The sequence below is a fragment of the Pectinophora gossypiella genome, chromosome 13, assembly GCF_024362695.1.
Source record: "Pectinophora gossypiella chromosome 13, ilPecGoss1.1, whole genome shotgun sequence".
Classification (NCBI taxonomy): Eukaryota; Metazoa; Arthropoda; class Insecta; order Lepidoptera; family Gelechiidae; genus Pectinophora; species Pectinophora gossypiella.
Genome location: NC_065416.1, coordinates 10,219,274 through 10,241,932, shown reverse-complemented (window position 1 = coordinate 10,241,932; position 22,659 = coordinate 10,219,274). Strand labels below are relative to the sequence as shown.

Here is a 22,659-nt window from a genome sequence, read left to right as displayed (position 1 = left end):
TCCTACAGAATCGAATATGAATACGGTGTGTACCTAGCTGTCAAGATCAGTGAGTACCTCTCTAGGTTTCATAAAAAATAAAAAAAAATATCTTTTAGAATAACGCGCTTGCCAGGATGATATGCCCAGAAGAGGTCACATTATCAGACCACCTAAGTCTACGTGGATACAGTTCGTATAAAACTACGTAACTATGCGCTTTCTTTCTCCAAAAAAAAAATTAAAGGTTTTCTTCGTCGCCGACTAAGAATGCGACTTCACATGCATTTATACGCTGGAATAATTATGTTAATATTTAGACTGCGTGTCGCCAATAGAACTAAGAGCGTACCTCTGAGTCACTAGATAGACGATTGTTGTTGGAATACTCTTTGTAACTGCACATTTTAATACCGAAGCATGCAGTGAATTTAATTAAGTGCACTGTTATATAACTAGGTTAAATAAAAGTAAGTAACTAAATTAAATACATGGAATAGGCATTTGCTACGTAAGCGTGATCCACCCTAGACCACATCGTAATTTACCACCAGTTGAGATTGTGGTCAAACGCGAGCCTACTTTGTTTTAAAAAAAAGGATAAAATTAATTATACTTAATACAGAACAATAAAGATTTAAATACTGAAAATGTATGTAACATAATAAGTAAATTAACTATTGGCGTCATCTAAGATACGCCTGATAGAAGCCTGAAGTCTTTGGCTCCAATTTCCAAAATAAAACTGCTTATAACTTAACTCAACCTATAACTGAACTTAAGTATATTCTTTATTTTTTAAAAGTAAGATAAGCTTCGAATTATGATTTACAACAGAAATAAACAAATGAAGATCTTCGTTAGGTACGTACTTGTTTTTCTACATTAATCGGCTGTCGAAGTGTTGTTGACTAGGGGGAATAAAGTGAAATAGACCGATCAAAAGTAACCCCTCTGATTGTATGTGCAATTACCTACACAATGTAACATGGACCGAGAGGGTAGGACACCCACTGAACTAAATCACCCTCACGATATTAAGATCACGCAGAGCAGACTTTTTCTTTTTTTTTCGAAGTGACCTATTGTAGATTTGCCGCAAATGGCATAAACTACTTGGCCGGACAAATGGGGAGCAGTGAGGGCTCTCCCCCGGTACAAAATTTAAGACAACAGGCCTGAGGGTGCCCACTTGGCCGCGAACCTCGGCTCAGGGCGTCGTCTGAGAGGAAGAATATTTGAAAGAATTAATCGACCCTAGTGGGTCGATAGCGATAAGCGCTGAATAAGAGAAATTGTGGACCACGCCAGCGGGGTCAGTATCGGGGTTCTAAAGTGTTTGGTGTCGCGAGCTGATGGGCCGCCTCTATGGCTAGAGTAATCGGGTCGTCGGGATCGTATATTACGTCCTTCGGACGCCGATAAAGCAGAGCATAGGCCGAACCGGGCACACCATACAAAAATCTCGTTTTTTATACAGATGCAGTTTTTTTACCTGTGTCACCTGTGTGTATGCCGCCTTACCACGCGTGAGCGAACGAGATAGTTAGTCCGCGCGTGCCCATTACGAGCTGAGGGTGTGAGGTCAGGTAGCTAAGAATCAGTGCGGGAAGGGACGGAGAGTGCCCCTTCTATACCTATTAGTGTTTATTATATTTGACATTGGAAAACATCGCGTTCAGCTGTTTTAACCAGACATATCGTAAAAATCGACTGCAGTATTGTGTCCTTTCGAACCACCCTTCACCCAACGGTCCGTCAATCCATATTAGAACTTTGCAAGTCGTTTTCTGAATATTTGTGGCGCTGCCCACCCCATTAGGGATTACGAGCGAGAGTTTACATATAGGCATGTATATAATTAGAATATCAATATACGTAATAATAATTTCGGTCCCCCTTTCTGTTCACCGTCGGTGCGCGTTGAAGTCTTTTGTATCAATAATCTATGCTTAGCAAAAGACATCAACGCGTATCATGCTACGAGCTCCTTGCAGTCATCAGTGGAGAAGTAACGTATATATATATTTATGCCTATGTTCGCTATAAATATAAAATTGCTATAAACTGTCTTTTTTTTTTTTTTTTTATTTATTTTGTCTTCGAGGAAATATAAAATACCTTCTTAATTTTATAAGTGATGCAAACTAAAAAAAAGCCCGCAGTCGTAGTATTATTCCTTATTGTATGCCGCAGTATAGCAAATGTATAGCCATGGTCCTGATTCCAAGCGTTCTCATTCTCAGACGAAGTGACTCCTATCTGTCCTCTCTTACTTTTTATCTCTTTCCAAAGTATCTCTTTCCCGGTCTCCTTGAAGAGATTTCTACTAGAAATAAGCTCAACCGTTTGTCTGCCTTATGTTAGTCTAATTGTTTTTATTTCCTGTTCTGTCTACAATAAACTGTAAAATAAATAAATGATTATAATGGATGAATAAACAATGACCCGTAGTTACTGTCTGGAGTTAAAAGTGAAGGCACATATACATAAGCTGAAGAATATTTTATTTAGCGTTAGATACACCAACACAACAAATAAAGCAAATAGCACTGAATTGTCATCTGGTTTAAATATCTCCCCTTATTAGGTACATTAACAACGTAAAGCGCCTAATGTTTTACTCGTATCAATCGGCATTGAACTTGAAATATGCAGTCGAAACCTCGCAGGCGCCAAAGTTGCCTCACTACTATAACACATTTATATCGCCCATACCACGCAAACATTTAAATGACTGTAAGGTTATTGACGTATATAGATATCCTATCCTAATATCAGTCTTATCATCATCATCAATTTAAGAGCCACGCTCTTGTCGGTGCAGTGGTTTCCCTCTTGCCTTCCGCCCCGCAGTACTTTGTCTGACGCAAGTGGGATGGCGCCCAGAGTAGTCTATTACAAAGCCATACTAGGACTCCTGTCCTCCGCCTCTGAATAGTACTGACAGTTACTGCTGCCCTCTGTCAGGTTCCAGGAATATCAGTCTATCGTTCGTAAATTAAAAAAAAGTAACGAATCACTGTCATAGAAATTAGGACTGCGATAAATGTTGACGTAATACGTAATTTGTTTTATTCTTATTCTTCTTAATACAATAAGGCCCTAGGAATTGAAGCATAATTAGGAGTCATAATCCTAGACACAAAATGAACCCATAAATCTATAATAATTATGTACTGTAATTGTCTATAGGTACTGTACTTTACTTATCGGTTGCATAATAACTATATAAGTAGGTAGTATAAAAATAAATTCATTGTTACAATTTCATAGTTATATAATAATGTATTGTACAGGTCATTACCACATAATAAAAGAGTCCGATTATAAAACATTGATTGTGATTTTAGCTAAAGGATGAGTTATTGCTTCCGTGGTTTAGTATTTAATGCGTTCAGCTCACGATGTGAAGTTCCAGGTGTGATTCCCGATGTGGAAATTGTCGCAATAACTTTGCGAGCCAGGCCTTACTTTAGTTCGGATATTGCGGACTGATGATTCCGAGCTGCGGAAGGCACGTTAAACCGTTAGTCAAGGTCCTTTGGCGGCTCAATAATAAACCTGACACCAGACACCATAAAAGAGAATAAGCTATCACTATATATGTTAATTACACATCTCTGAAAGCAAAACCAAAAGTAACTGTAAATTGTTTTGAACTTAGTGGAAAAAATAGTGTGAGTTCGTAGCAAATATGAAAATAACTACCTATTTTTGAGAAAGTTCTATTTTGTTAATCCGAAAACAATAGAAACACTGTCAAAACAAAATCCAGCGAAAGTAAGAAAATGCTCTCGTTTCATTAGAACATATTTTCCGGCGGTTAAACCACCGAGCGAGCTGTAGGAAGCTCGGTGTGGATTGCAGCCGTTACGACGCCCCAGCACCTGTTATCATTGCTATTATTAAGTTTCACTACGAGAGTTTTCTCTGTTAGTTAGATGGACTATATTAAATATCGGGTAGTCGGAAAGAAACTCAAGCCGCGGGAAAAGTGCCCGATGAGGCGAAGGCGGGAACGACGACGTCACTGGGAGGAATCTGCCAACAAACTTGAAAATACAGCCCTATGTGGCGTGTACTACAGATGAAAGTATGAATTCCACCAAGTTCACAAGTTTCTTGTTGCGGGATTGTGAATTGTGGACGTTATAGCTGGGTGATAGGGCGGGTATTGGAGGCGACTTGGTGAGAGAAAGCACTTTCCGGTAGTGTGTCGGGCTGGATGACGCAGATGCGGCGGCCGGGCTGGCTTGCGCGCCGCGGCCGCCACACTCCGCCAGTCGCCTGCTGATCGTCCGCGCGTAAGGACTCCGCCTCGTCCTCGCCTCTATGCGACGGTATCCTCTTTACGATCGCATTGTTGTCCGAAACTAACAAACATAAATGACACCAAAAAGTTTGACATACATTTAGCACAGGATCTGTTAAGTTCGAGCTCAGGGTAAGTACCATTTCAAAAAAATATATATTTTCAAAAATAGTGCATGTTCTTCCCACAGTCTAACTATGGCAAATTCATTGCCCTCATTAAGTTCAATCTGAGTATGATTTATGTGTGTATTGTGTTGTCAATTCTTTCAGAATTCTTTTAGAATTATCATAACCCTGAACTTCTGCTTGTATCGTCTTACTTATATTTATATTTTTTAATCGATTAATAATTTCTGCTTTCTTATTCTTTGTTCACATGTACCTAATTCAGATATGATCAATTAAATCGTATATTAATTAAATTTCAAAGATGTGAAGCACATACCTATTCAAATTACAACTTTCACACGATAAAAAGTGTGCTGCATTGTTTATTGATATTCTCCGCGCAAAATGCAATGATTGCAAACTTGTAACAACTGCTTCACACATACGAATCACAAAAAACAATCCTTACGAGAGGAACAAAACAAGCCTGAATGAGGAAAGTTGGACTCGTAAAACATCTTGAGGTCACGAACTTTGTATTGTTTACGATAAGGTATTCCTTCTAAATCAAATCCACGTAGAATCGGCGTCGAAAAAGACGGTATCGTCAAGAAAAAACCGACTTTTTGTGTTCTGTAGTATCAACCACGCAAAAAACTATGCTCAATGACATTAGCTAATGTAATATCATTTATTCTACTACTTCCGCAGATTGAAACATAAGTTTCGATTCAGGGTCAACTGTCGCATGACTTTCTTATACATCACATTACCCACAGCAAGCACACTTACAGCATGGGCAGAGAATTTCAATAGACCTGAATGGGTTATTCAAGTCAGTCGCACATTTTCGTGCGTGCGCTGAGAGACATCACCTAACTTTTTTCGGTCATTTAAAATCGAAAGTTGTGACCGTTTCGCGGGTGTCTGATAATCAGGCCAACGAGTCAATGTGCCAATGCCAAGCAGCGGAAGGAAAGCGTAGTCATGATGACACTTGTTTAAGCTAATTTACATTTTGATACAAATTCCATAGACGTTGCTGCCAAAATTGTGACAAATGAGTCACGTCTGGTGAGACCCCCCCAGTAACTCGTGCCAGATGCATTGCGGATCTCTTGAAAACGATTGTAGGTAGATAGAGGACCCGGGTTAGAATCCCGATGGGGATCGCCTCAGTGATTCCTAATTTGCGAAGTTACAGACTTCATCCGATTATCCGAAAATAGATGATCGGTGCTTCAGAAAGCACATTAAGCCGTTGGTCCCGGTTAATCTTTACTGTAGTATGTAAGTACGTCGTCGGTATGTTAGCCACGTCAGGGGCCTTTGGCGACTCCATAATAACCCTGACACCAGAGTTGACGAGGTTGGTCATCCACCTCACAACCCACACGATAGTCTTCTATCTGCTGTTTCTTCACAGAATTCTGATATTATAGTGTTGGGGTGTTATTGGAGAACTTTTTAAGTTCCGGAAAAGCTCTGAATCATTGCTTTTGTTTATAACCGACTTCAAAAAAGTGGGTTATCAATTATGACTCGTATCATGTATGTAATATTGGTGGAATTGCATAGTATTCGTAGGTTGTCTATGTGGGGTTTTAAACACGGTACCGAATTTCACAGTATTGTAATAATTATTTTTTGGATTATTATTGTCCAACTTAGGGAATAGTGGATGTTTCATCTAAATCGGTTTAGTAATTTTTAAGTTATGGTCAAAAAACGTTATTATGGAACAAAACAATGATCTCGTTGATGTCTTTTGTGTGAAGGATTAATTATTAGGGTTATTAGTGTTAGTTGGCAACACTATGTTACAATACATATAAACACAAACATTTAGTCGAACACGTGCTCATAAAACTTAATTGAATTTAAGGGGAAAAAACATTACATCACATAGAAAATGCTCTTGTTTCCGCCTTACTCTCAGTGTTGGGAAAGTTGAAGTCTTCATTATGATATATTTCACGCCAGACACATAACGCACAGATAATAAAAAGCGTCACGCTCCAGATACGTCTACATGTCACATATTTGCGTCAAACACGTATTGTGTGTGAACAAAACGTTACATCGTATGTGTAACTATACGGTCAATTTCCTCTCACATATATTTATCACTTTGATTTGGTGTGACCTGTTTATGTAATTTATGATAACAGCTAAGTACATAGGAGATACTGAGATGTTGTACCGTTCTCGCGTCTCAAGTTCTATTTACTCGTATAACAGGTACTTATAAAGCAGTTTAGAAAATACGTATAAAATTACAGCGTTTATAAACTGGCTTCTCCCTCGTTTAATTCGAGAAAGTAAAAGCTCAGCCACAAAGTAGTTATCAGTGATTACCGTAAGTCATTCAACTCGGCGGATCTTGTAATCTCGATGCGTTGGAACGGTTAACTAGAACGTGATAAATGTTAAATCACAGTTAACTGCCAATGTTAATGTCGACGCTGATTATACGCTTGGATTCTAAGACACGGCAGACCACATATCGGCGCGCACGTCAACCACCAAGTGTATTTAAAAGGATCCGCAATTAGGTACCTTTTGATTACAGTACGTATTAGTAAATATATATGGTGACCACCTTCTGAACTTATGGTAAGTGATGTTACGATTTAAGGTGGAGCGTAGTCAAGAACCTAAATGCAGAATAGACAGCTATAAGACACTCGGGTCTAGATGTTACAAAAAGTACCTGAACGTATATTAAAATTTGTCACGGCATAATACTGAGGAAGAGCTTTTTTTATTTTGGACGCCATCCGGAATGTGTATTTTAGATGATTGATGTATTTTTATAATAAATTTAAATTTGTTAAAGTAGCGTCCAATATGGAAATAAATGTTTTCTTTCTTAAATGAAATAGCGTAAAAGGAAGTGTTACAATAAAGAAAATACCAACACCGACCTTCAGTGGGACGTAGGTATATACTTATGTATTATTGTCCGTTTGTCTTTCACCGTTTATGAAATAAATGAATCTTATAAAATAATACACCACAAGATACTACCTCTCAAGAGTATCCGCCTATAAAAAGAACATAATGTTATATTGTATGAATACAATAAAGAATAACGATTGTTGAATGTTAATTGTTTAATAAGTATGAAGGTACCTCGAATAGGCAAGCAAAGTATTAAAGATTAAACTATCACAGTTTTTAAATAGGGGTTTAAGATCGGGTATAATTTATTTAGTCTTTAGCTTTACGAGGAGGTATTGGTGACGATCTGAATTAAAATTCCATAAAATAACTTAAGGTGGGGAATACACATGTACCTTTAACTGGCACACCCTGCGTGCCAGCTCCTTCCACGTGACATCTACTGCATGTGTATACGTTAACTAGCCAGCAAATAGATTGCACTGTCTCCGCTTATAAGTTTAGCTTGCAAATGTATCAGTTACATGCAAGCTACTTTTCCGTTTTACTGGTATGTGTACCTGCCGACTAGCCACATTCTATGAGAATAAGAAATGACACCATTATCAATTTACCATTATTATTGATTAAGTACGATTCAATTAATGACTTCATTGGAATAAATACTTGTGAAGACCTCGCCAAAAAGCTTCATGAAATATTTACTCACAAAAACAGCATTGAAACGTCAGAAAAAGATTATATTTAAGTTTTTTGCCGATGCCACAAAAACTTGTCAAAAAGATTTCATATTGTTTACTGCAGACAAAGCTAGCCTTTTCCTAGCTTTTAACTTTTCCTTTGTTGAGTTTTGTACAAGGAAAGAGTATTTAGTATTTAGTGTACCTAACCTACGTTTAAACGTTTCATAGGGCGTTGTAATGTGCCAATAGCCGATCCACATGCGGTCCACTGACCCAGTGACCGCCACGACCGGTTGCGTGCGCGCATCTGGAGCGCCGCCCCACCAGCGCTCGCCAAACATTTACTAAAAGAAAGCTCACGCTAATAGCACACTGCCGCCACAAACAAACGATGAAAGCGAAACGTTAGAGAAATTAATTACAGCGAAATATAAATACCAAGGTGCTAAATATAACTGACGTACTTAATGTAACGTCGTGACGAAACCCGTGAGAAGTGTTTCCGGAGGGTATCCTTCAGGTTGACAGACCCAGACCAGTCACGGATCCAGTGTAAACGAGATAACTGATGCTAAATATAACTGACTAACATAAAAACTTCCTGTTCACATTTTTGCTTTATTAAAAGGAAAACGTTAAGGAAATCCCTGACAGTATTAATATAAAGTTGACATTGCGTGATGAGGGTGGCATTGACCGTGTGCAACATTGCAGATGGCGGGCAAAACCGCGGCGTGGGTGCTGCTGCTGGCGCTGTGTCTGGGAACCACTTACTCACAAACTGCCTTCAGCCAGGGATTTGCGCCGTGTAAGTATCACAGCATTTCCCTTGAAATAATTCGAATATTTTCAACGGGTATTCTTCGAACTCGCGGTAGCGTAGACAGAAGCTTTGTGCTACTACTTAGCTTAAAGAAGTCGCGTAAAAAGTATCTAATAGACTGCTTTCATTACTAACATTATGATGCTTATGATGTTGTGTTCACCAATCTCCAATGGAGCAGCGTGTTGGAGTACTTGGAGTAGGTATGCTCAACACGCCCTCTGGTTGATCGAGGGGAGGCCTGCTTCCCAACAATGCGACGTAATGTTATGATATACTTATATGAAATCTTGGTGTCGACCTCTCACGGTCCTATGCGAGCTACAGATAAAAGACTCAAAGTTAAGTAGGTACCTATATCATGTTTAGCGGACGAGGTGTCGCGGAACTACAGCGAGATAGAGTCGAGGGAGAGCGGGCCGGAGCTGGAATTCCGCTACCATGACCACGACGAGCTGACGCGCTACCTGCGCGCCGTCTCCGCGCGCTACCCCGCCCTCACAGCACTATACTCCATCGGGAAGTCCGTGCAAGGTAAGCCTTTGAATCAATCAAATACTCATCCATCCTCTCCACATGAGCTCCGAATAAACCATTTGTCACCGAGATGGTGTTTTTATAAAAGAAATTCATTCGGAGCCTATCTAGATGTCAATTTCATTAAATTATAACTCAAGACCCCTAATCTCCGTTGGATCGACCATACACACGTTACCTGAAGACAACTGCCTGCCGCTCTTGTTCCGAAAATATCTAAATATATCTTAGTCACATAATTAGATATATGTGTCTACGGTTAGTAAATAGTCCAATTTGGACTATACCTTTTCGTAATTCGTCGAGGAACCGATATCAACATTTTAATTGGGTGAGACACTAGATGCATTTATGGAGTGGATGATTTTAGTCTATTAATAAACTATTGTCCATCGGAATGTAATATCCTTGGCACGAATTTACTAATCAAGAGCTGTGATGTGGATTAACCGGTTTTATATGCCGCCTGACGAGTTAAAACCTAAAATATCTCTGACCTAAAACAAATAAGCAACCGAAAGGAATATTGGAGGAGATATTAATATCCTAACTACCTAATTACTAAAACAAAACTGAAATCGACTGATTGAATATTTTAATGGCTAATCGAGCAGGTAAGTTTACAGATTGTATTTGTGTACGTATACTGGCGGATTATCTTGCAAACTATTGGACTGGTTCTGTAAATTTTTCCACAAATATAAGCTACATTTAAAATACGTCATCATTTCGGGTTATATGGTCAATAACCGATCATACCAAACCTGGGTATCGGTTATTATTGTACCGCCAGCATAACTTCTGATGTGACGAAGTACGTCTTTGAAAGACTTACTTGTAACATAATCATACGGATCCGATACGCGTTCGTTTGTTGTTCAAACAAATTTTAATGCACGGCACGAACGCCTTTCGATAGTCGAATCGTGGTCTCGTATCCGAGAAATGGATAAAAAACAGACGTGTATTGAAGCTCTTAAGTACATGTAGTCCCATACAAAGTTGTCTAATTAACATTCCGGTGTACAGGTCGCGACCTGTGGGTGATGGTGGTGTCAGCGTCGCCGTACGAGCACATGATCGGCAAGCCGGATGTCAAGTATGTCGCCAACATTCACGGCAACGAAGCTGTAGGACGCGAGCTGCTGTTGCATTTGATCCAGGTATGTAAAATATTCACCCGGAGCAATGGACAGTAGATGCACCACACCAGGGTTGCTGGGGTTGGTAATCCACCTCAGAACACTCACGATAGTAGAAAAGATGGACAGTAGATATACTAATGAGAAAATGAGCTTGTCAGAGAAATGACGCATTAGCCGCGTGTCTACGCATCCCTTTCTTCTAAATTAGAACATAATTGGGTATCTCAATATAGGTTGAGGTAGCTACCGTAAAAGATGGTGTTAAAGCTAATTAATTCCCGGCGCGGGTTTTTGTATACGGTTTCATACTGTGAATAGCAATTATAGGGATCGGCGGGATGCAGAATCGCGGAATGCGGAAGGATGTAAGCAAAGCCTTTGCCCAGCAGTGGGATCACATACGCTAGAGTGAGATAAGACATAGATACAAATTATTAACCGTCCACATCATGATTTGTGCTCGTCACATTATTCAATTTATCAGCGTTGCATAGTCATAATCGTAAACAAATCAAGTAGATTCTTGACATGACCGTATCAGAGGTTAATAAGGAAATAATATCGTAAATTATACAACTATATACCACTACATTATGATATGCACTGACTGGTTCGGATCTCCGTCAATAGGTTTTCATTTTGTGAGACATAACCTACCTACCCTCTCTCCTAGGCTCTGGTCACGAACCTCAGTCACGAACCAATGTTGGAACATGGGTTTTTCTTATTCAAATACAACCATACCTAACAATGGACGCCAACCTGTACATAAAGAGATACATATCTACCTATATATATTTTTTCACTGACGTGTGTGTTGGTGAAGATGCTTCTAAATGTTTGAGGAAAATAACAGAATGTACAAATTATACAAAGTACAAACAGAATATACAAAGTACCTACCTACTTATCAAATTATTATGATCCAAAATAAAACAGAATCGGTCGTGTTGACAAATGGCGCATTCTATAGGTATTATTTATTTTGAGGCAGCCCATATTATTGGACTATTTGCCCGCAGTACTTGGTGACGAGCTACGAGACGGACGCGTACATCAAGTGGCTGCTGGACAACACCCGGATCCACCTGATGCCATCCATGAACCCTGACGGATACGCCATCTCGCGCGAGGGACAGTGCGACACCATACACGGCAGGTGAATATACAACACAATTACCATTATTAGAAACCAAAAGGCATATTTGCCTGAAATAAATTTATTTTTTATAATAATAAATTTAACAATAAATAATAATTATTAATATTATTATTATTGTTAAAAACTGAAATTAAATAAAGTTACGACTATCCGTTAGAATGAAGTTACCTATTTAGGAAAAACATACAAAATGCCAGCCTTACTAAGTAGTTTCAATTATTTCTAGGCAATGTAACAAAACCATTCAGGCTAGGAAAAAGAAGGAAAGGGAAAAATGATTACGGTGGGTTCTCTTTTACTATCCCGAAACCGATGTTAGGTATATAAAACTCGACTATAGCGAACGAGGAAGCGAAAAGCAAGGGTAACGATTTAACCAAGATTTAACATACGTGCTATTTATATTGTTATGAATGTAATACCCAATATGTTGTCAACCATTCACCTCGCCCGCTCACTGGAACCCAGTGACATTGTTACATCATTCCGTGACACTTCGTCTCACTTTCATGCGTTTTAAAATTACATGCATACATCAGAAAATTTGAAAAACCGCAATTGAGGCAGTCAGAGTCAAGTTCCAGGTGGTTGGCTGCAATTTTTCCGGTACTTTTACCAATTTCTACACTGTTTCCGGTTCACACTGATTTTGGGAAGATAATAATTGATATCCGACTGAATAACTATTCAGTAACTTCCTAACTACGTAATAATGATTAACTACTCAGTGCCTTCCTAACTACGTAATAAAAACTAAAATAAAACGAAGGTCATCATTGCTGTCTTCCACGAATGATATATCTCTATCCAAAGCCTTTGAGTTGCATGGACGGTTCAATGTTCATTTAAATACTTTGTCACAAAATAAGTACATAATAGTGCAACCAGTGCACTAACATGGTGCCTATAAGTTCCTCCAGATTTATTAAGCTGACGTTAAGGCAAGTGGTTACTTAATAGGGCGGAGACTTTATCAATCTTTGGATGTCGCCAGACACAACGCGCGGCGGTACGACCTGAACCGCAACTTCCCGGACTACTTCAAGGCTAACACGAAGCAGCCGCAGCCGGAGACGGAGGCTGTCAAGGAGTGGATTAGCAAGATCCAGTTCGTGCTCTCCGGCTCGCTGCATGGTGGTGCGCTCGTTGCCTCGTACCCCTACGATAACACGCCCAGTGCCAGTATGTATTTACTTAAGTATATAAAAAAAAGAATAAAATAAAATTGCCAGTAACAGTAGCAGCAGCAGTAGTATATCTAGTTAGACCATTATAGACGGCGATACGGCTCACTACCTATCACGATGGTCTAAAAGAAAGTTCAGTGAGGTGTGGGTACTTAGTTCATCTTGCGATGCATTCACCTTTGACTACCCCATTTGAATATAATCGTGAGCTTATGCATGTTATGTATGAACTTTTTAAATTTAAAAATGTGTATGTAAGTAGTTGTAACCTGTCCGATTTAAATGATAACCTACGTAAAGGATGACGTGTGCTTCCGAGGAATTTTGATTTGCGCGGACTGTTCTTTAGCGAGTGTAGAAATAGGATATTTGTTACTTGGATAGGCCCTCTGTCTATACTTACCAGCTTGAAGTAGTTACTGTCGAATATATATCACATTGAACTCGAACAAACCAAACATATCTATGTATATACAAGTTCCATTACCATTAGTTCCACCACTCTCTTGGTGGCGGTGGATACGAACTTGATAAAAGTAAATGATAATTACTCAAATTATATATTTTCTCTTAAATTCTTTAGAAAGCGTTTATCAGATTTCAATCATAATTTCTTCCATGTGTTTTTATTATTTCGAAAGTAAATTGATGAAAGCTTAAAGTTTAATTATGCTGTTACTCTGCACGCTACCAAGGAATATGCAGGTCTTCAGTGCTGTGCTCCGGTGATGTATATTGATTACATACTGTAGATTTTATTAATACAATGAAGTTAAGAAATTAGCTACCTATGGATAGAAACAGATGAAGGATGCTAGACTTACAAGAGAGACTGTAGATTACCATAGTTTGAATTTGCTACCTGGACACTGAGCCGGATAGTGGCCCAGATTCCTGCAGACACATCCTAATTGTATTTCAAGTTATACCTGTCATTTTCTTATCCGCCGAAAAGGAAAGGGACGGATGATTGACAACTGTTAATTTTAGATTGAATAACCCAGGCGAATAAAATAGGCATATCGCTCATATGTAACCCGTTTGACGCGTGCTGTCAATTTAATTCTGTCGGTTTGTTGACCAATATAAAATTTTGAAAGTTTTTTAAATATCTGCCTAAATTGACGTGTGTTCTATAAATTTTATGCCTGTCGATTATCCGTCCTCTTCTTTTTCAGCGGGTAAGAAAATGATAGGTATAACTTAAAATAAAATTAGATGGTGTGTACAAGAATACTTTGTTATACATATAACATGTAGACAGTAAAGATCGTGTGAAACAAGCACAATAGGCGGCCTTATTGCTGTACAGCAACTTCTGCTAGACAACCTTAGTGTAAAAGATATCAAGGTATTGGAGAGGCGGTAGTGGTGGTGGCTGTTGATCTATCAATTATGGAATATTGAATACTTGTTCAGACCCCAACATTTCTACTGTTACTTTTTCCTACATAAGTTTTAAGAGGACCCGGAAAAGAATGCGCTCCGCTTTTGTGAACGCTATAAGTACCTAGAATAGAGGGTTGACTAGACAATCGTGACATACGCTAACGAAGCGTGTCGTGATTAGCAATAGATTTTCTGTACTTCGATTGACAGACAAATTAGATATATTTAGAACAATTATTCATCACAAGAAAATACACAATAACACAATAATTTCTGTTAGAAATACGTCGTGTCTGTGCCTTTCTCTCTTCTTGTTATAAATTGTTTTTGTGTAGGTACGGTCGCGCGCGAGCATTAATACACTTCTCATCAAAAAAATCGAAACACTTCCGTTTTCATTGTTTCTGTCCGAATTTAACACAAAAAAGAATTCATACGATGAAAAAAAATACATAAATGTATAGCTGGCAGTTTGGCCATTACAGTAATAAGCGAAAATTCTAAATTCAAAATTAGAATTTCATTTGTTTATCTTATAAACGAAATGAATCACTGTTTTGAGACAAATGTGTGTTTAGGGTTGGAGTACATTTAGCGTTTAAAAACTAAAAATTGGCGCCTATCCTTAAACTTTTTGTTTTTTATTTCAATACTGTGACTTTGGGACGTCTGAAAAAAGGTTTTTTTTCTAAAACGTATGGATACTTCGCCCACAGAAGCCGCCCAAGTTGTGGCATTGCTGGATTCTGGCCTTAGTCAGCGTGTTGTGGCTGCAAGACTGCATCTAAGCCTGTCATCTGTCCATAGAGTCTATAAACGTTATCGGGAGACTGGTTTGTTCACGCGCCGTTCAGGATCTGGCAGGAATCGGGTCACTTCTGAGCGAAATGATCGATTTATTGTAACAACTTCTTTAAGAAATCGACGCCTTAACGCTTTTCAACTGCAGCAGCGGCTTCGTGTTGTACAAAGGGTGGCTGTAAGTGACTCTACAATTAGAAGAAGGTTGAAGGATCGTGGACTGGTACCGCATAAGCCAGCAAATGGGCCGAAATTAACTGCAGACCATCGAAGAGCGCGCCTTAACTTTGCACGTGAGCACCTAAATTGGTCATACCTACAGTGGAGCAAAGTTCTCTTTTCTGATGAGTGTAAAATTATGCTGTATGGTAACGACGGAAGGAACAAGGTCTACAGAAGAGACGGAGAACGCTATGCACAATGCTGCATTGAAGAAAAGGTCAGCTATGGTGGCGGTTCGTGGACGGTTTGGGGAGGAATCAGCGCCGACGGTAAGACAGAGCTTGCTTTCGTGTCTGGGCCACGTCTGCCTGCACTAAACTGTCATCGGTACGTCGAAGAGTGTCTCGAGCCTCATGGGATGCCCTATGCACATTTTATTGGCAACGGCTTCATATTCATGCACGACAATGCTAGGGCTCACACCGCGGGCGTCGTACGAGATTATCTTAACGAAGTCGATATCTCTATTATGGAATGGCCAGCAAGAAGCCCGGACATGAATCCCATTGAACATCTGTGGGATGAATTAAAGAGACGAATTCGAGCAAGAGATCCTGCCCCAGAAACACTTAGCCAGCTGCAAGATGCAATCCAAGAGGAATGGGACAATATACCACAGCATGTGATCGTGACTCTCATCCGATCGATGAAGAACCGTATGGAAGCAGTAATTAGAGCTCGGGGAGGGAATACAAGTTATTAAATAAACGTTTTTTAGCTTTTTTTTTCATTTACGTGTGTTGTTTTATCCATTTCCTTTATACTCCATACGGAATAAAAATGACTCATTTAACAAAATACGAAACCTATGAAAAATTCATTTAAATTTAGAACATTAACATTAAGATTTGATAAGCTCATATTACTCACTATTAAACGACATTTAACATTTATTCCTAAATGTACACATTTTTCTGATAATCCTGACAAAACGTAAACTTGCAAGGTGTTTCGATTTTTTTGATGAGAAGTGTATGTTTACACTTTGGTACCATGTCACATTAACTTTTTTGACAAATTGAACTGTAAGTCTCACTAAATGTCAAATAGGTTTTCTGTATTTTGATTGACAGAGAAATTAGATATATTTAGAACAATTGTTAAGCCATCACAAGAAAATACACAATAACACAAGAATTTTTGTTAGAAATACGTCGTGTCTGTGCCTTTCTCTCTTCTTGTTATAAATTGTTTTTTGTGTAGGTACGATCACGAGCATTAATATGTGTACACTTTGGTACTATATCACATTAACTTTTTTGACAAATTGAACTGTAAGTCTCACTAAATGTCAAATATGTTAGTGCGACAGAGTCCTAAAGTGGGTACATTATATTGCTCATGACTGTACAATAAACAAAAAAGAAATCTAGTAACTAACAATACTTTCCATTACATGTCCCCTATCGACAGTGTTCCAAAGCTACGCGCACTCGCCGTCGATCGCGCCGGACGACGACGTGTTCCGGCACCTGTCGCTGGTGTACTCCAACAACCACGGCAAGATGTCCCGCGGCGTCTCCTGCAAGTCCGGCTCGCCCAGGTTCCCCAACGGGATCACCAACGGAGCCGCTTGGTATCCACTCACAGGTAATATATATTTAGTTAGTACGCCACTGTGTTCGAACCCCCCGCACCAATTCAGTATTACCTTAAGTGCAGTTTTCACTAACACAGTTCTCGAGCATTTCATACGACTCACAACATATCACGCTGATCTAACTGAAAGCTTGGTGAGGTGGGTAGTTCATCTTGCGATAGATGTACCTCTGACTACCCCAATTGGGATACCTATAGTCGTGAACTTAAGTTATGCTATTCAGTGAATTGGATTTGTCCTAAAGACAGGACATTCGAATCATTAGCGTGCATTCAACCTCGAAAATTACAAAAAAAATCCGGGTTAGGGTTTATAGAGCTTTACTGTAAAGCAACTGCGCATTATTTGATGACTATCCAATTTCCACAGGTGGAATGCAAGATTACAACTATTTATGGCACGGATGTATGGAGATCACTCTCGAGATATCTTGCTGCAAGTACCCGCCCGCGCACGAGCTGCCCAAGTACTGGCAAGATAACAAGCAGGTAACGAAAGTGATGATTAGTGTTATAAATTCACGTACGGATTGATTTCTTATCTTAACACGTCGCGGATTTGCACTTAGCTAAGATTAAAAGTTAAAGAATGTAATTGCGAAAATTTAAATAAAAACCAAATAATAATAAAGATTAGATTAATATTTTACAAAGAAAAAGAATGTAAGCGAAACCAAAAGAACGGTTGATGGGCCGACGTTTATAGCAGCGTTCCAGGGAGTGGCGGGTGACTTGATCCCGATGACGCCGCACGCGACGCGGCCACCCGCGTTGCCGGTGGACAGCGAGCCCTCGTCGCCGCCCTCGCCCAGGTCGTCTTCTTGCTCGTGTAGCACCAACGAACGGCCCAAGATATTGTTGCGACCGCGAAGAGAGATCACTTTATCCACAAAAGAAAAATTGGCCAGAGGCGACTCCCCCTCAAACTGCACGTTCCCCAGATCTCCGATGTGTCTGACGTCGTGCTCCCGGCCGCCGTGCGTGTTCCCGTCCAGGTCAAAGTGTCCACCGGTCGCGAGACAAGTGCTGATGTCTCCCAACTCGTGTACGTGAAATCCGTACAGTCCTGCAGGAAGGCCGATTATAGAGCCGTTCACAAGAATGCCGTCGTCAATTTCCGTAAACGTAACAGTGCCATTGATGTTCCCTTGCACTAGATGAGCAGTAGCTACCCTTGTTTCAGCATTTGTTCCGATGACGAACAAAGTAACTACCGCGATGGAAAACACCCAGCTTAAACCCATAGTAAAAGATATCTCAAAGTTTTACACGAACCAATCGACGAAAATGTTAGATAGGGACTGAGAGCTACGCTATTTCACTGCACATTATCAATAGCGGGGTACTGATTATGAGCCGCTGATAAAAGATAATAATCTGAGTTTATTTCGCGATATGAAACCAATAATTTTCACGCAACAAAATCTGGGGTATTGTTATGCTAATGAATAATGATGGATGACGTAGCTAATAGCTACGCATATGACTGGATTACTTTACGATACCTATGTCTATGACTATTATTATAACGATAAGATTAGGAAAACCCATTATAGTCCGATTAACCTACATGTTTTTTGCATATCCAACATACTGTACTTACTGATATAGCAATCTACCTACCAACCTACCGTACTTATCCGAAATAAATCAAATTGGTGACGGCCGGATAATAACACGGGGTGGTGCGTAAATTCTCCACAATAGACTTTATCGTTTAGTACTAAAATAATGTCTTAGGTACATAATCCAACATTATTTACAGATTATTTACGCTGAATCATTTTAAAAGAGGGCATTAAGTAAGTAAGAATTGTAAGAAAATTGAGGAATCTCGTTCATGTAGGTACATCGGAAATAAAAGTGGACCAAATATGCTACCTTGATACATTTTAGTTTTAGTGCGCGTTTTCTTAGCAATTCGTTCCGTCCGAACACGTACAAACAAATACATAGGATCTATCCTAATCGTCGTACGTTTAAGTACGATACAAAACAATATCCGTGCGACCGGCCTAAGGATAGTTATTTTCCAATGCCAAGCTTAACATTATTTGTTTCCGTTCCAGTCAATGATCAAGTACCTGGCGGAGGCGCACCGCGGCGCGCACGGATTCGTGATGGACGAGAACGGCAACCCGGTGGAGCGCGCGTCCGTGCGCGTCAAGGGCCGTGACGTCACCTACCACACCACCAAATACGGCGAGTTCTGGCGCATCCTGCTGCCCGGCACCTACCGCCTTGAGGTAACTATACTAAAAACTTATTTGAAACCCACAACAATCTTACCCAGGCGTGAGAGAAACACTCAAGGTAACTATAGCAAAAACTTATGTAAAGCTGTACCGTTCTAACTGGCTCACTCAACATCCTCAATGAGTACGTCGAAAGATTACCGATGTGGTCGCGATGGGTCAAACATTGTGAACATCGATTTGTCAGATGTGGTAGCAGAACCCATTCATCTGTTATTAGGAGTCTAGAAGTTTTATCGTCGATAGTTGCAAGACTGGGAAAATACCCAGATAACGATAAACAAGGCTGTATTAGCTGATGACTCACACAATGATTCATCGAACATGTTTGTTATTGTGGTTTTTGGACAACAATAATACAGAAAAATAATAAACAGATGTGACCTCATGTGATAAAAGAAAATTACGCTGCTGGTTAAAAAGAAACTGAGACATTGAAGTTGAATGAGGGATTTTCCAAGCTACGTTCCCGAAAAAATATGGATGTATTTGACGTTCTGATTTGATGGATAACAGAAATAATATATGCATCTTTTATCTTTGTTTTTGGGTGTAAATGATGACCCTTGTTATTACACCCAGGGTCCCAGGCACAACACATCTTCCACCCATTACTGATCAAAATAAAGAGAAGCAATATAGGTAACAACATAATTCTATACATATCTGATTCAAATATCCAGCAACAATTATTTTGATATTATTTGCTTCTGCCATTACATTATGTTTTGGAATAAATATGTACCTGAGCAATGACAAAATAGGTAATTATAACGTTAAATCTGTACAGTGTCATCTATTGTTTTTGGAGAACGCAGTTCCTGATTAGCTCAGAAAAGAGAAATGGGGCGTGTGCGAGGTATTCTAAGAGCTTGATCGAAATATTAACTGAAATTATTTTGTAGAAAGAAATCTAGAAAATAAAAACCAACTAAATTGTTTCAGGTATCAGGAGAAGGTTATTTACCACAAGAAGTCGAATTTATTGTTATAGACAATCACCCTACGCTACTGAATGTTACCCTACATTCAGCCAAGGTATGTTCTGGTTGGTGACGGATGATAATAATATTTATCTTTAACGCATGAACTAACTCAGGGTTTCTCAAAGTATTGTACCCCTAGGGGCAAGATTTAAGATTAATTTTACAGAAAACTCTTAAGTACATAATAAAGTGGCAAATTTTAGCCACTGATTTAGTATTTATTTATGATGCGACAGCAGTCAATTACAACAATGAACATAAAATTGAGAAACCTTTATTAACTGATTCCCTGTGTAAATATAAATAAATTACTTACCCTGTAAATATGTGAATATAATTACGATAACGTTGAATCCTACACAGAATACTCTATAGTACTTGCATGGGTATTATATTATATATAATGTTGTAAATGTAGTAGATAAGCTGACAGCAGGTGGCGTGGTGACGTTTGGTTGTGGATCTGTAGGGGTACGTGCCGATGCGGACGACGACTCGCAAGCCCGCGCGACGAGTCAAGCTACCTACCACCTTTACTACTGCCACCACCACCACTACACCAGACCCAGGGACTTCCCCACAAGAGGCAGACACCGTCGAAAGCGCCTTCGTATTCCCCGAAGACTAATCCTCACACAAGTAGATCTGACAACCTTCAGCCCACTCCTACCACATATCTCGCTTCGCTTTACCCATTTCCAAGGTGGAGGTTTCATACGGACTAACCCGGACTTACAAAACCCTAAGACGTACCAAGTTCAAAATGTGACCTTAAGTACAAACGTTATTTTTGTAAACTCAATCGTGTAATATTCTATCTATAGGTGGAATAATGACAATACCTTGTAATGTAATGTTGCCTTAATTTATTTTATCCGATACTCTGCTAGTTATAAAGGCAAGTTAAAGTTGCGACTTATTTTTTTATGTATCCTTTAACTCTTTTAAAGAGGCGATCTCAGGTGAGAAATGTTTTATTTGACACTACATACACAATTACTCCTTCACAATCATTTATTGCTACATACATAATAATATAGATATTGGTTGGTTCTGAAGCCCATTGTTTACTCACATGTTTGGACTGATAACACTTCATCCTATCGCTGTACATATATGTATCTAGCTATTTCAACACATATGTCATCTCATAATAGATATGGTGCCGGAATATTGTATGTGTACATATTGCCAAATAACAGACGTATTATGGCTACTAGGCAAATGTACATTGAAGTTTATGTTAAAAGTAAATAGCTACTGCGTGGACTTTCGCATAGCAACTTTACCTTGCAGTCTAAATGCAGCTTTTCTCTACTGTTCCGGTATTCATCGCAGATTATCATCAGTCTACTGATTCATTATTGCTTGAGTCATTTTATTAGGGCGTGTTCGCACTGAAACAGCGCGGTGCGGAACGGAGCACGTATTCAAAACGCGCCTAAACTCAAGTGTGTTCTCTTATCTGTGATTAGTCAACTCCGCACGTGTTCGCTTCGCTTCAGCGGGAACTCATAATAAGACCGGGATTATATGATGTTAACTCGAACCTTCCTCGGTCACCTTAAGGACCTCGAATTCAGCTCAAAGTCTGTATTCTCAGACGACGCATCAACCTTAACTCGAGTTTATTCCAGTAAGACATGACGTCATTAATCTCGTATTTGTTGGCAGTATGATATGCTCGACTCCAGTGAGTAAACTCCTTGAGTCGAGGACGTAAATAAAGTTAAAATACCAAAATGCTCAGCTGAGGCTGACCCGAGCGGATGTTTCGAGTTAACAACTTAGAATACGGTGTTACAGTCTCATCATTGGTAGCTTGATAGTGTTTGAGACCATTGATGTCGGTGAATAATGTGTTTGTTTGTCAGCGCATCGACGGCGGGCCGTACTACCGGCCGGTGCCGCTGCCGCCGCGGCTGCCCTCCGCGCCCGCCCCCGCGCCCGGCATCTTCGCCACACTCTCCAACTCATTCAACAGTCTCGTCTCCAACATTTTTGGATAAAAAAATCTAAATTACTCATATTATAAGTGTCGATTCAAGAAGTATTTCCGGTGTATGGAGTATTATAAGTGTGCGACGGGTAGGGTTTCGTTCCGGGAATTCCCGGTTCTTTCCGGACCGGGAAACCCTAGCGATGGCCTTTACTGTTTAGTCATACATTATCACAGCTAGATTACATCTCAATAATAAAATTTACTAATAGATATAACGATGAAAACTAAGTATGAGTAACTGATTCGTTTAAGTAAGAAGTACTCAATGTCTCTAATGGTAATCGTAATCGTAAGTAATTTATTGGTATTTTTTTACACCAAAAACAATTTCACCAATTATTTTTAGCCCGAGAATGAGTATAGAAGCAATTAATTAATGAGAGATCTCCAAAATTAAGTTTCATGATTAGGATGATCTTTGTAAATAGTTGAATAGATAGGCATTTAATTAAGTATGTTATTTAAGATTTATTTATTTATAGAGAAAATAAAATATTTTTAACTAAGAGCCGCTTTCCCTTTTAGTTTCCCTATTGCTATTTATTGGGTAAAGTCTCCCA

At 39.3% G+C, this 22,659-nt stretch overlaps 2 protein-coding genes across 5 annotated transcripts; one reads left to right on the top strand and one right to left on the bottom strand.

Annotated features, from left to right (window-relative positions):
- The first annotated feature begins 4,244 nt into the window (after positions 1–4,244).
- LOC126371868 (carboxypeptidase D) lies at positions 4,245–22,607 on the top strand. Of its 4 annotated transcripts, XM_050017263.1 has the most exons (12): positions 4,246–4,426; positions 8,706–8,799; positions 9,184–9,348; positions 10,381–10,514; positions 11,519–11,655; positions 12,653–12,842; positions 16,658–16,847; positions 17,227–17,345; positions 18,926–19,102; positions 20,057–20,149; positions 20,567–20,736; positions 21,972–22,111. In XM_050017263.1, the coding sequence occupies exons 2-11, from the start codon at positions 8,706–8,708 to the stop codon at positions 20,723–20,725; spliced, it is 1,458 nt and encodes a 485-aa protein (XP_049873220.1). In that variant the 5' UTR covers positions 4,246–4,426; the 3' UTR covers positions 20,726–20,736; positions 21,972–22,111. The 4 variants fall into 4 exon arrangements, with proteins under 4 accessions (XP_049873222.1, XP_049873220.1, XP_049873221.1 ...); XM_050017265.1 differs by lacking the exon at positions 20,567–20,736 and having other exon boundaries at positions 4,245–4,426; positions 21,972–22,607; XM_050017264.1 differs by lacking the exon at positions 21,972–22,111 and having other exon boundaries at positions 12,653–12,840; positions 16,671–16,847; positions 20,567–21,009.
- Positions 17,481–18,176, bottom strand: LOC126371883 (uncharacterized). The gene has a single exon (XM_050017286.1). The coding sequence runs from the start codon at positions 18,098–18,100 to the stop codon at positions 17,495–17,497; it is 606 nt and encodes a 201-aa protein (XP_049873243.1). The 5' UTR covers positions 18,101–18,176; the 3' UTR covers positions 17,481–17,494.
- Positions 22,608–22,659: the final 52 nt, after the last annotated feature.

Excerpts from the sequence above, each read along its gene's own strand:
- LOC126371883 (XM_050017286.1), bottom strand. The coding sequence starts at position 18,100 with ATGGGTTTAAGCTGGGTGTTTTCCATCGCGGTAGTTACTTTGTTCGTC.
- LOC126371868 (XM_050017263.1), top strand. The coding sequence starts at position 8,706 with ATGGCGGGCAAAACCGCGGCGTGGGTGCTGCTGCTGGCGCTGTGTCTG. Across the intron at positions 16,848-17,226 it reads CGCTTGGTATCCACTCACAG|GTGGAATGCAAGATTACAAC; the intron begins GTAATATATATT and ends CAATTTCCACAG. Across the intron at positions 19,103-20,056 it reads CCGGCACCTACCGCCTTGAG|GTATCAGGAGAAGGTTATTT; the intron begins GTAACTATACTA and ends AAATTGTTTCAG.